General features: G+C 39.8%; 2 protein-coding genes across 2 annotated transcripts in view; one reads left to right on the top strand and one right to left on the bottom strand.

Moving 5' to 3' along the window:
• The window catches only part of LOC138003778 (retinoschisin-like), an 8,321-nt gene extending 9 nt beyond the window's left edge, over positions 1 to 8,312 (top strand). The window contains exons 1-4 of the mRNA XM_068850013.1: positions 1 to 93; positions 4,170 to 4,498; positions 5,157 to 5,298; positions 7,322 to 8,312. The exon at positions 1 to 93 is cut by the window's left edge and continues 9 nt beyond it. Of these exons, the coding sequence (XP_068706114.1) occupies positions 4,190 to 4,498; positions 5,157 to 5,298; positions 7,322 to 7,344 (474 nt within the window). The 5' untranslated portion in view covers positions 1 to 93; positions 4,170 to 4,189 and the 3' untranslated portion in view covers positions 7,345 to 8,312. The remainder of the gene's footprint in view (positions 94 to 4,169; positions 4,499 to 5,156; positions 5,299 to 7,321) is intronic.
• LOC138002496 (uncharacterized protein KIAA1958-like) lies at positions 1,403 to 2,525 on the bottom strand. Its single transcript, XM_068848532.1, has 2 exons — positions 2,344 to 2,525; positions 1,403 to 2,264 (listed from the first exon to the last, which is right to left on the bottom strand). Exons 1-2 carry the CDS (start codon positions 2,523 to 2,525, stop codon positions 1,403 to 1,405), a joined length of 1,044 nt encoding a protein of 347 aa, XP_068704633.1.
• Positions 8,313 to 12,341: the final 4,029 nt, after the last annotated feature.

The raw sequence follows: 12,341 nt of genomic DNA on the forward strand, positions 1-12,341 counted from the left end.
GTAAGAACAATGGAACATGTTTGCCATTGTACGAAGAAAACAGCTACAAGTGTGCCTGCAAAACGGGATTCAACGGACAAGACTGCGAAAACGGTAAGATCCATCTAACAATTTGAGCCTTACGAAATATTCTGTTGGTTGGTTTTAGCCAAGTAGCACCTCGAATAATTTGTCACTAATGCCAAAGAATGGGAAGGTACCATTTTAAAGTTGAAATGCCTGATATCTAGCCTCTAAGCCAATAAAGGAAAATAATTCATCTTATTTCTATCGTTCACATAATCATGTCCAAAACATAAAATTATTAAATATTTGGTACGACCTGGTCCAAAAAGAATTGATATTAGTTGAACATGTATCTATCAGATGTGTTAATCTAAAGCAACTAGCAGACAAGTGAGGGCTTCTTTCCGAAATGAAATCGAAATAGGATTTTTTAAGGCAATACACTAGCTTAAATTAATTAATTAATTATGTCATCTCCTCACTACAAATACTCCGTTTATAAAAACATCAAAGGAGATCCTGGCGTTTAGCGTTACTTGACGAGCAGAATTCAGGGGTAATTTTGGGAAGTTAATTGTCTTAACTCCTTGACAAGAGTAATGATAAAGTTGGGAAGAAGAGCAAGCAGGGGACACTTCATGACGCTTATACGCTTTCATCTAATTACCTGTATTTTTGGGCGTCTTTTTTTCTATCAATGGTAAGGTGAGACCCACACAGCTATTAACAAATAGTAAACGGTTCTGCGTGTACTATGGAGTTATGGTTGCACGCAGTCCGATTGTCATAATACAGACGGCCCTTACATCTGAACATGTAAATAGATTACTTCATAGAAGGTGCGCCGTACGGATTCATATTCACGAGTTGCAGAACTTTAGAAACGAACGAGTGAACGTAGCGAACGAGTGAGTTTCTAAAGTTTTGCAACGAGTGAATAATATCCGTACAAAGCACTTTCTATTGTGGAATTTGTTTATTATATATTAAAGGAGAATAAAAGTGTGTAAATCAGTAATTATATTATTTCTTTATGGCGTAAGGTTTATAAACCATGTTTGCGAAATAGCGAAACCTCAAGAACTTAAAAAATTACGAAATGCGCAAAATCTGTCTTCAGGAGAAAACGTTTCAGGTATTAAAAATCCTCCTCATTTAGAATAACGCTAAATGCAAAAAAATTCAAAAGTACAATGACGAAAACACTTTTTCACATTTATTTTAAGACCGATTAATCACTGTCTGATTCAATCACATAATGGCGGCGCTTCGCGCTGTGCAAAGAAAAGTTTGGACTCTGCTGACTTACACTGTTTATCGAGATATTAAATGTTCCTCCATGAATATTTGCACCTCGAAGTAGGGACAATACTTGTTGAGGTGATTCTTGGTTTTTTTATAAACTGACATCTCCTATTTCTTCACTTGCGAGGGATCTCCTAGTTGACGTTGTACTGCTCAAGGTGTTGGAGATATTCCGCTGTTGTTTCTCTGAAAGTGAACTGTAATTATTGAGGCTCTGAACATTTTTAGGGCCAGATATTTTCATGATGTGAGTAGGAGGAACTTCTTGGTCGTTTAACTTTTGGATCATTCGCTTTTGTCCCCTCTGGTTTGCGAGGTTTTCTTTATTCAAACCCGCTTTTTGAGCCATGGTCTTCATGAGTGAATTCAACTTGTTGACACCCACTGACACTGCTTTGAACCAGGGCTTTGAAGAACTTGCCATCTTGGTGAGGTTCACCGCTAAATAAAACGGGCGGTCCTCTGAATTCATTTGTTCCGGTCTTTTAGAAGCATAAAGGTGGAAGGCTTGCACTGGATCTCTGTCACTCCCTGGAACAGAAAACATTTTCAGCTTAACTGTGCAAGTGTCTTTCGGTTCAGTGCCCGTTCTTGTTTTTGTTTGTCTCTCGGTATATTCGAGAAACTCCGTTCCATCTGCACTGGTTTTAAGCTGAACATCGCCCCATCTCATAGTTCTATGCTCTTGACACCCTCTTAAGCCGAATTGCTGCGTGTTGTTCAACCACAACGTGTTTAACAAGGACTCCGGAGACGAAAGACCCAAAAGTTCTTTGCCGTAAAGAACATCGACCTCTTCGTCTGTCAGAGCGTGAGCTGCCTTTGTCTTTTTTCCCTTTCCCACATTTTTCAATTCCTTCTGCTTTGCAACTAGTGTTTCTCTGGTTTTTCTAAATTTCTGTCCTTCAATGATGGCTGTGGTGTAACCCTTCTTCCGTAAATAGCGGTCAAAGCTGGATACAAACGATCGTGATGTTGTTGGTTCATATTCTTCTCCTTCCTTTTTTTTTCACCGACAGAATGAATGCGCACAGTATTTGGTCGAGCTCTCTCGGTTCAATGTTTTTGAATTCTTCGTCTTTTCCTTTCATTCTAATAAATTCTTTGATTAAGGAAACATCTCTTTTGGTTTTACTCAACATGTTTTTGTTTGCTTGCTCCTCGATAAAAGCCTCTAAAGATGTTTCAGGTGGAACAAAACGTGTCGAAGCCATGTTTTGCGAAAAACACAAACATGTTCTCTCCACCGCGCGCCTCGGAACCCATTTGAGTGTTATGTTCTGTTTGGCTAATGGGTGATTCTACTCAATGCTCATTGGTTATATTTTTCACATGTGAAAAAAGCTATACTGGAAGCTGATTGGACGTACGCTTTTTCCACATGTGAAATACAAGGAAGAGAGAATCCTATTTGGAAGGTTTATTACATGAAACTCGCCCTATATATGTAATAAAAAGGTGTATACACTGCGGATGGACAAACCTGTACTACATCACTAGTTAACAATTATTCACCGAAGTAGAAGAAAATGTCCGCAGTCAGTGAGGTGAGCAATTGTTTTAATACAGTATATATACCATTCGGCTGCTCGGAGGGAGAATAATACTTTCCTTCTTCAGAGCTAACCAATCAGAACACGTAGAAAGCACCACCTGTGGTGTGTGTGTGGTATATAAAAGCAAGCAATGATATTTACCAGTATCTGCACTTGGCAGCGACAGCTTCCTCTATATTACCTGCAGGGAAGATGATTCTGGCGAAATTAATGAGCCACACCAGCAAAGTTCACCCTGCATGAAGTAAATGACTGGGGGAGACCGGTGTCTCCATCCTAAACGAAGTTGGTGACCTATCTTTTTTATGGCATAATTTTATTGTCTTACTCCTTGCCTCGGTGCTGTGAAACTTTTTAAAATAAAATAAAATCAGAAAAAAAAAGGTGAAAGGGAGAAAAAGTATTTGTAGCCTTCACTCGTGGACACAAAATTGTCTCCTCGAGGAATATTTGTAGTCAGTGCCTTTCCATGACGTGTGCCTGTGCCATAAAACAAACATTAAATTATTCCTTCTGAACAATACATTACACCTGTTTTGTTATTTCAAAAATTACGTCAAAAGTCTGTTTCCCGTTCCTGCGAATCGTAGCGTGAACCGATTGAACAGACTTGCCCTTGATTGATGAAGTGTCAATGATGATATGAGTAACACGAACGATCGCGAGCTTGGTGACTTTTTTTTTCTTTTTATTGCTCATTTCGAGTCACCATAATGTAGGGAACAATACAGACAAGTTTAAAGAAAATCTTACGACAACTTCTATTACTAAGGAATCACCTTAAAGCTAAAACGGCTGGATTTCAGGCATGGTCTGCCTATGGCATCCCACAAGTAGGTAAATGAGGTAATTAAACTGAAAGTCAGGTGCAATTCCCACAGTGCCCTAGGTGTGCAAAATGGCAAAAAGATCATGGTGAAGATGCACTTGGGCAAACAATGTTTGTTTGATGGAAACCCTTTTACAAAAAGTATGCCAATTGTTTGATCTTTAAATCGCCTTGTTTTTAGTTGAATCTAGGGACTTCAATTCAATCTTCTTTACATGATGTAAATGTTTTCTAAATGCAATAACGACCTCATTTGGTTAGTTGCCGTAAAGACAGAAGTTAATTCCATTTAGTGAGAAAAGTTTGCTCTCCATTATTAATTTGCTGTCTGTACATTGTTACATAAATTATTTAAACTAGTGACATTATTACTAAGTTTCTAACGACTTGAAGTGTCTCTGTTACTTTAAACGAAATGTGGTCATGCAAAGACTGCTTCTTACCACAACTTTTTATTTCACTTTGAAAACCAGAATGCCAACAACCTCTTGGCATGGAATTTGGCGAAATCAAAGATGCGCAAATACAAGCGTCTTCTGAGTATGACCTAAATCACGCCGCCATCCAGGGAAGACTTAACTTCCAAAAGTCAGGAGAAAAACGTGGTGCCTGGGCCGCAAAGTATAGCGATTCGAATCAATGGTTGCAGATTGATCTGCAAGGGTCGTACACTAAAGTGACAGCGGTAGCTTCACAAGGCAGGAATGACTTTGACCTATGGGTTACAAAGTACAAACTTCAATACAGTAACGATGGAGTTACCTTCCGATACTTCAGGGAGGAAGGACAGACCGTTGACAAAGTAAGATGTGATGATAAGCAATTCGTCATAACGTGCTCTGAAGGAATTAATATACTTGCGGTTAAAAAAAGAAGGCCCGACAAAGGAAACCACCTATCCTTGCTCTTTGTATCAAGCTAAGGACTAGCTACAAACCTGGACAAAAGTGTTGGGAAGGTAGCGTCACTTTTGAGATAGCCCTCCTCCCCCCCCCCCCCCCCTCCCTTATCAATATTGGATTTTTCACCAAACAAAACGGTGACTTTTCTTCCAACATTAAATATGGGGGAGGGGGGCCACAAGAGCATGCTCTTTCCCAAATAGTTCAGCCAATAGTTAGAATAATCGAATTAGGTGTGAAGTGAAGCGATGCGCGCAACCTTCCCAACAACATTTGACCATCATTGTAGTTCTAACGTAATAAGCTTCCAAGCGTTCTCACGGCGCCGGATGCGGGCCCGGGATGTGGGTTGTCGTCCCCCATTCAAACCTTCCTACCAAGGTCACTTTTTCCTTCATTTTTTAAATTCCCTACTTATTATTGATTAGATTATCAACATGCGGTGGACTTTCTTCCCTTTGTCTGTCATCGGTTGTGCTATGGATCATGAATTCTTTCGCCAGTCACCAAAAATTACCGGCCTTCGCTTCACCATTTGTCTTCTTTATTTCCATTTAGGAATTCGCTGCAAATAACGACAAAAATTCAATCATCTATCACAAGTTAAACCCACCAATCATGGCCCGATACGTACGATTCCGACCCGTCACTTGGCACAATCACATATCAATGAGAGTAGAAGTCTATGGCTGCAAACAAGGTAATTATGATTTTTCTTTTCCATCGACTCTACAATAAATTCAGTTATTAAATGAATTAGCCCGAATTTAACTGGAATTACCCCTCATAGATGTTTAAAGGTTACTTTTAAAAAAATAGGCATTTCTTCACAAAGCTGAACATTCTGGTGTTAGAAAGGGTGGTGGCCACGTTTTACATGCAAAGATTGGCTAAAGATATACTCTCCCACTACTCCCTATTGCGTCGTAGGTTAAAATATGGTTTTTGTTCGTTGTATTTCCCCCTTTACCCTGAATCTGATTTGAGTTTATCTTTGTGAACGCCCTTAGTCCCTGCCATGTTAATAGAAAAACAACTTTTAAAGTAAAAATTAAGCTTAAATAAAATAGATTATGGACAAGCTGAAAGTTCAGGTATCAAAACGGTTTTAAATAGTGCTATATCGTTTATCTTTGATTTACGTAATAAAATAATCTAAAAGGCTACCCATATCAGTAGTACCACTACCTAAAAAGGCAATCGTTTTAAGATGAGAACAAGCACATAGGTAACAACCTCATGCAACCTCGCTTGAGGTGATTAATTCCCAAGTATTGCACTGCGCATCCTCTCCTGCACACCACAGCGTAATTTGCAACATTTCAAAAGGCGACATTTCGACCGGTAAAGCTCGCCAGGAAGAACAATTTTCAGAGCACAGCACAGCAACAATGAGAAGAACTCTTAGACTCTTGCAAAAGAAAGTCGAGTGATAGCTTTGCTGATACACAAATGTAATTTTAGTCCTAGGGTGGAATTGAAACGGTGATATCGGGGAGGCGTGTTGTCGAGCTCGGTTTGCTTTCTAAAGAGCTTGCTGAACATTGCAGTTTATTGTAGAAGTCCTCTGAAGTTGTCGAATTGTTGGAAAGAATCTGTATCTGCACTTGGCAGCGGCAGCTTCCTCTATATTACCTGCAGGGAAGGTGATTCTGGCGAAATTAATGAGCCACACCAGCAAAGTTCACCCTGCATGAAGTAAATGACTGCGGGAGACCGGTGTCTCCATCCTAAACGAAGTTGGTGACCTATCTTTTTTATGGCATGATTTTATTGTCTTACTCCTTGCCTCGGTGCTGTGAAACTTTTTAAAATAAAATAAAGTCAGAAAAAAAAGTTACAGGGAGAAAAAGTATTTGTAGCCTTCACTCGTGGACACAAAATTGTCTCCTCAAGGAATATTTGTAGTCAGTGCCTTTTCATGACGTGTGCCTGTGCCATAAAACAAACATTAAATTATTGCTTTGAACAATACATTACACCCGTTTTGTTATTTCAAGAATTACGTCAAAGCTGTGCTTCATGTTCCTGCGAAACGTAGCGTGAACCGATGGAACAAACTTGTCCATGATAGATAAAGTCGCAATGATGACATGAGTAACATGAGGAAGTAATATCTCCCAAACGTGCTAGGTGACTAATTTTTTTATTGCGCATTTCGAGTCACCATAATGTAGGGCACAATAGAGAAAAATTGAAAATCTCTTACGACAACTTTTATTACTAAGGAATCTCCTTAAGTGTTTGAATCTTGGAAGCAACTATTTCAAAAAGTCAAGAAGATTTATTTGAATCTTCGCTTAAGTTAAAGTAGTTTCCTTACACGCGCCTGGTTTTCTCTGAGATATAATAAATATCTTAATACTGAACCTCGTTTCCTTGGTCCGTACTGAAAGTATAGGATCCTCGTTTTTCCCGTTGATTCATAAATCAACAGATAAAAAAGTCAGTGCGGAACTTAGAGTGTGGAACTTGAACTCGGTTTGCAAGAAGTATTAACATTCCGACTTCCTATTCCATTAACACTGCAATTATTACTACCATGCTCTTTGCTCCAATACTCAGCCTTGTCATTACTTTAGTTTTAGTCATAGGCCTAACCCATTTTAACATTTATAATATTATTTTCCTTCTACAAAAACTTATTTAACATATGCTTGGCGATTTTGTATCACAGCTTGCTTTCTGAAGTAAGAAATACGGAATCTTTTTTCTTACAAAAGGTCCACCGGATCCGGTTCACTAGTTCCCTCTCAACACCTCATACAGTACCAAAGAAATCAATAATCGAGTACCCCAGGGCCTGGTGGAAGAGCAAATGGCTCTTACGACTCCCAAGGACACGACAATGGCTACATCGAGTTTATCAACTCCCCTGGTGGAGCTCTAAATCTAAACTTCTTGATGACAGTGTTGTGTTGTTAAACTACAAAGGACAAAACGGACATGTATTTAACTATGCGTTAAAGGACCACAAATGGGGTGTTGTGCTCCGTTTAGCAAATGGGAAAATATTTTTCCACTTTAGAAGGCGCGATTCCGGAGTAACGAAGTCCCTCCACAGCTCTAACTCTACTCCAACAGATAGGTGGACGTTCGTCGGTGCATCGTACAACCACTTAACCGGCGAAGCCAAATTGTTGGTTGACGGAGAAGACGTTGCAAGCGAAAGTATCGGGACCGGGTTTCAACTGGGAACACAGGACAATGCCAGGCTTGGAGTGAGGCTTGGCGATGGACAGTTTTTCAGAGGCAAGATTGCACAGTTGAAGTTATATAATGTCGCTTTGCCCCCGGAACAAATGGAGGTGTAAAACAAATCAGTTGTAACTTTCAATTCAATTCAATTTCAAAACAGTTTAGTTGTTGCGTGAAAAAAGAGAAGAAAAACGGCCGCTTTTTGCGGATAGCATCGGCTAGTCGAGGTGGGTAAAATGACAAAACAGAAAGGTAATTACAAGTTGTAAACTTTGAAATAAATTAAAATAAAAAGTAGCCATTAAGATATCAACATAACATGTAGAAAAGAAAAAAAAAGATACACATATTTATACAGAACATACGTGAGCATGCAGCCCCAGACTATCGAAACGTTTGATTTTGTTCACAAACATGGCGCCGTTGACGTAACACCAAAACCATCTAAAACGCCCCGTTGCAATCTACTTATTTCTCTATCCCTTCCCTCCCCATCTAAGCCAGTTGAAGCCTGATGACAAACAAGATGCAAGCTCAATTAGCTTTTTTGTGGAAGTTTTCGTGCAATGACAAGATTGATACAGAATTTGGTCCTGTCAGAGGAATTGTGGCTTGTTTGTCTCTTTTTGACAAGTTAACCAATTGAGTAAATTCTCGCTTAAAGGTGAGGATTCCACAATTTCAGCTGCTTCACTATTATACGAATCCTTGAGAACTGTTAGTACAGTATTTCAAGATCGAAATAGGATATTACCGTGTCAGTAATTACAATTTAATTGAGCGAGAAAAGTAGTTCCTACTTCCTATTATCTAGATTTGGTAGACAAAACATCTTGGGCCGAATCGTGTGGGATCATTCGGGAAAATACCGAGTCTGATACTGGGAAAATATATTGATACTCACAGGACAGCAATCTGATTGGTTGATTCTTGAGGCCGCCGCACACTAGGAGATATTAGGGAGCTTACGAAACGACGACGCCGACAGCAACGACGACGCTACAAAACAATAACTTTAGTGGGCAAAAACAATGGCACTGCGCTCTCTGCACGTGCGTTTTACATTTTGGTACATTTCTTTTCCGTCATCTCCTAAATGACGACGTGAAATGACCATATTCAAGGTTCTGTGGTGGACGTTAGCACATGAATTTTTCAGCTCTCTCTACGCTTCCAAGCCATTCATACCAGTTTAGTTCCTCGACAGTTACTACACATTTTTAACGCGAAACGACATGAAATAGTTTCGTAGTGATATGAATAACGCGAACTCGTATTTTTAAATGAAGTCCTCGTAGCAGTAGTCGTCCTCGTTTCGTAAGCTCCCTATTCTGTCGACCGACAAAAAAATCTTCACTTGTCGGCTAGTGTGCGGTGAATTCAGACAAGCCTGCGGCAAGATCGGGGCTTGTCGGACGATATCTGACAGTGCTAGATCTAAAAATGTCTTGTCGGGCCTTGACGGCTAGTGTGCGGTGGTTCACCAAGATTTTCTGTCGGACCTGGCACGTGTCGCAACCAATTAGGAAGTGTCACGAGAGTCACGTGACCAAGCGCCTTTTTCAACAAGCTTACAAGCCAAAAGGCCCATCAGGCCCATCAGGCTGGCACTTATCTCCGGTTTCATTAACATGAAGTGACTAGTAGTATTTCTACTCCCCCTGGATGGGATGCTAGTCCATCGCAGGGTTACCCCCAGCATTAAATTCGCCGGTACCCATTTATACACCTGGGTGGAGAGAGGCACCGTGAGAGTAAAGTGTCTTGCCCAAGAACACAACACAATGTCCCCAGCCACGATCCGAACCCGGACCACTCGATCCGGAGTCAAGCGCACTAACCATGTCATAAGAGTCACGTGGCCAAGCGCCTTTTCCAACATGGCGGAGATCAAACAGATTTGGAGAAATGGGCACCTGAAAAAGAGGGCAAGCTTGTTGCAAGCTTTTGGGTGAGTCGGCCCCAATCTTCGGCACAGTTAGTCGCGATAAAAAAACACGGCTGGTGTGTGGCAAGCTGGTGGACCCACAAATATTTTCAGCCGATTTTTCCCGGAAAAAATCTGCGGTGTGCGACGGAAATGTGGAAAAGTTGTATGCTCACGTTGTCGTCTAAAGTTTAAATTCGATTATTTCACGTTGTTTTAAAGAGAACGAAGAGGAAATGTACTAAAATACGTGCCATAAGTGAAGGACGACGATTTTTCGTCTTTAGGAAACCAATAGTACTCGCATCGCTTTCTGCATTGTCGTCGCCGTAGCCGTATCTTAAAATCCCTAATTACTGGGTATTTTTATTTTTATTTTATATTTTTACTGAGTTGCCAAACCCAGTCGGAATCTGCGTTTCATTTCTTGTTTTTTTGTTAATATTTATTTTATTTTATTTATTTTTTCCGTGTCGGTAAAAGTCTTGCCTGTCACTCACTCCCCTGCTAAGTGGTGTCTTTGTGCATTGAGTCTTCTGTGCGTAGATTTCCCTGGTGCACACAGGAGAACATTTAATTATTAAACCTGCAATGGCGTCGAAAGGCATAGTAACGTGCATGGCGTTTCAGTGCATCTTTAAACAAAATATACCCTTATGGGGCTCAAGAATGGAACGTCAATTGGATAAATAAGACTGGCGGTGAAAAATAAATATCTGGAATCTTAAAAGCGAGGAGTAATGGACTTCGACAACAACTATCGCCCGTCGATCCAAAATCAAAGTGAGCTGTATTTCTAATATTTTACCAAGTGTGCTGTTATGTAGAACGCTTAAACCAAATGGAAAATTCTCTGGTAACTTATGGTTTCAACAAATACAGAGAAGGAATCGAACACCTTAAGTGGATCTGTGATCTCTGTTCTCTGCACAGTCTTCAAGTAAAATAAATAAATAATAACTGGAAATGTGACAGCCAAAAATTTTTTGAAAGAAAGATTGCCTCACATAGCAAATATGTTGTTTGCTTCAAAAAATATTTCGCTGGAAAAGGTGGCCTTTATGAATTCATCGTGTTTTGTAATATGCGAGCTTAACTGAATAGATTTTATGCAAATAGTAAAGCATTTTCGTGTCAAATTGAGGTTAGCGTCTTTCTGTTGTGTTAACTTAATTAATTATACCATGCCTCGTGAGTTTGTATTTATCGTCTGCCGTAAATTTGATTTCTACTCTCAAAATTACCTCCAGAACCTACTTTTTGCGTAGAATAAGGTTTTTGAATGATGTTCTTGTCTTCTGTGGTGATACTTGACGATTCGGAAACATTTTGTGAAAAAACATTTATAACTGGTCACACGCGCAACTTGATCGCCCGAACTTGCTCCATTATGCAGAACATCCACTTGGCCAAACTCCATCTAGAGTCAGGTTATCTTAATGCCTCGACAAAGAAGCGAATTAAAGACTTTGACATCAAATATCAAAAGAGCATCGAAGAGAACGATTTAACTCCAGAAGTTCAAGAAGGATAGCTACTGACCATGGCCACAAACCAAAACACACTGAAGAAGTCAGAAGAACGAGTGAAACAATTAAAGAAAACAACGCCTCCAAAGAGCATAACGATCTGCTAAGAAACGCAGAAAAAAAGACAAGCAAAGCCTATAAAAAGCCAGCTATCTCACTGATACAGGGCACAATGTAACAGGCCCCCAAAAACAAAATGAACCCGGGCCCAGGTCAAACATTTAAAACCAGAGGATCACTCGCTTCTACCGCCGATGAATATATCGGTCGAGTCTAGAATTAAATTGGCGCAAAAGTGAGACGCTATAAGGTCACATTCACATTACTGCTGAGAAAATCAACACCAAGAAACTAAAAACATTACTTTCGAGACCTACTATTTTCTTGGAAGAAAACGTATCACACAGCAGTATAGAGATTCAAATGTAAAGCCTCATAGGGCAAATACCATTGCTAAATGAATACTACAGGAACCGCCTAAAAGAGGCGTCCATTCAAATATGTACTCATAAGAGCAAAATTATGACAAAGGCAACAGAAACCAGACCACGTACAAGGGAGTCGTGTAGGCCTGTCAACCCTTTTTAACAACAAAAGAACTCATAAAATATTTGCACACCGGTCGATTTCTCTGAAATTTGAAAGGGTGATTGCTAACAAATAGAGAAAGATTTTCACAATAACTAAAAACTCCTGTGATAAGCATGAGAATTCGACGAAGAGGTAAATGCGACTAAATTTGTTGCGGCCGTTTCTATTTTTTGCTCGTCGTAGCAAGGCTAGTTAGGCTTATTAGCATTAAAAGAAAAGAACATTTTATTTGGCCATCATTATGAAAGAGGTCTATGTCCCTTTAATCTAACACAAAAATATTCAGATATGAACAAACTACATATTTATTAATCATTTCTTCTGCTTTTGTGCTTGCCAGCATTGTGATTTGCGATAATTCGCAAGTCTGTTTTTGTATCTCATAGATGTCGAGATTTTCAATTACATGGCCGCTCAACCTCGCGATTGTGTAAATAGTTCACCCTGAAGTCAAAATAGATACGTTCCTCAGGAACCTGACAAAGACGGCTTCCTAAC

This window comes from Montipora foliosa, chromosome 5 (assembly GCF_036669935.1).
Source record: "Montipora foliosa isolate CH-2021 chromosome 5, ASM3666993v2, whole genome shotgun sequence".
Classification (NCBI taxonomy): Eukaryota; Metazoa; Cnidaria; class Anthozoa; order Scleractinia; family Acroporidae; genus Montipora; species Montipora foliosa.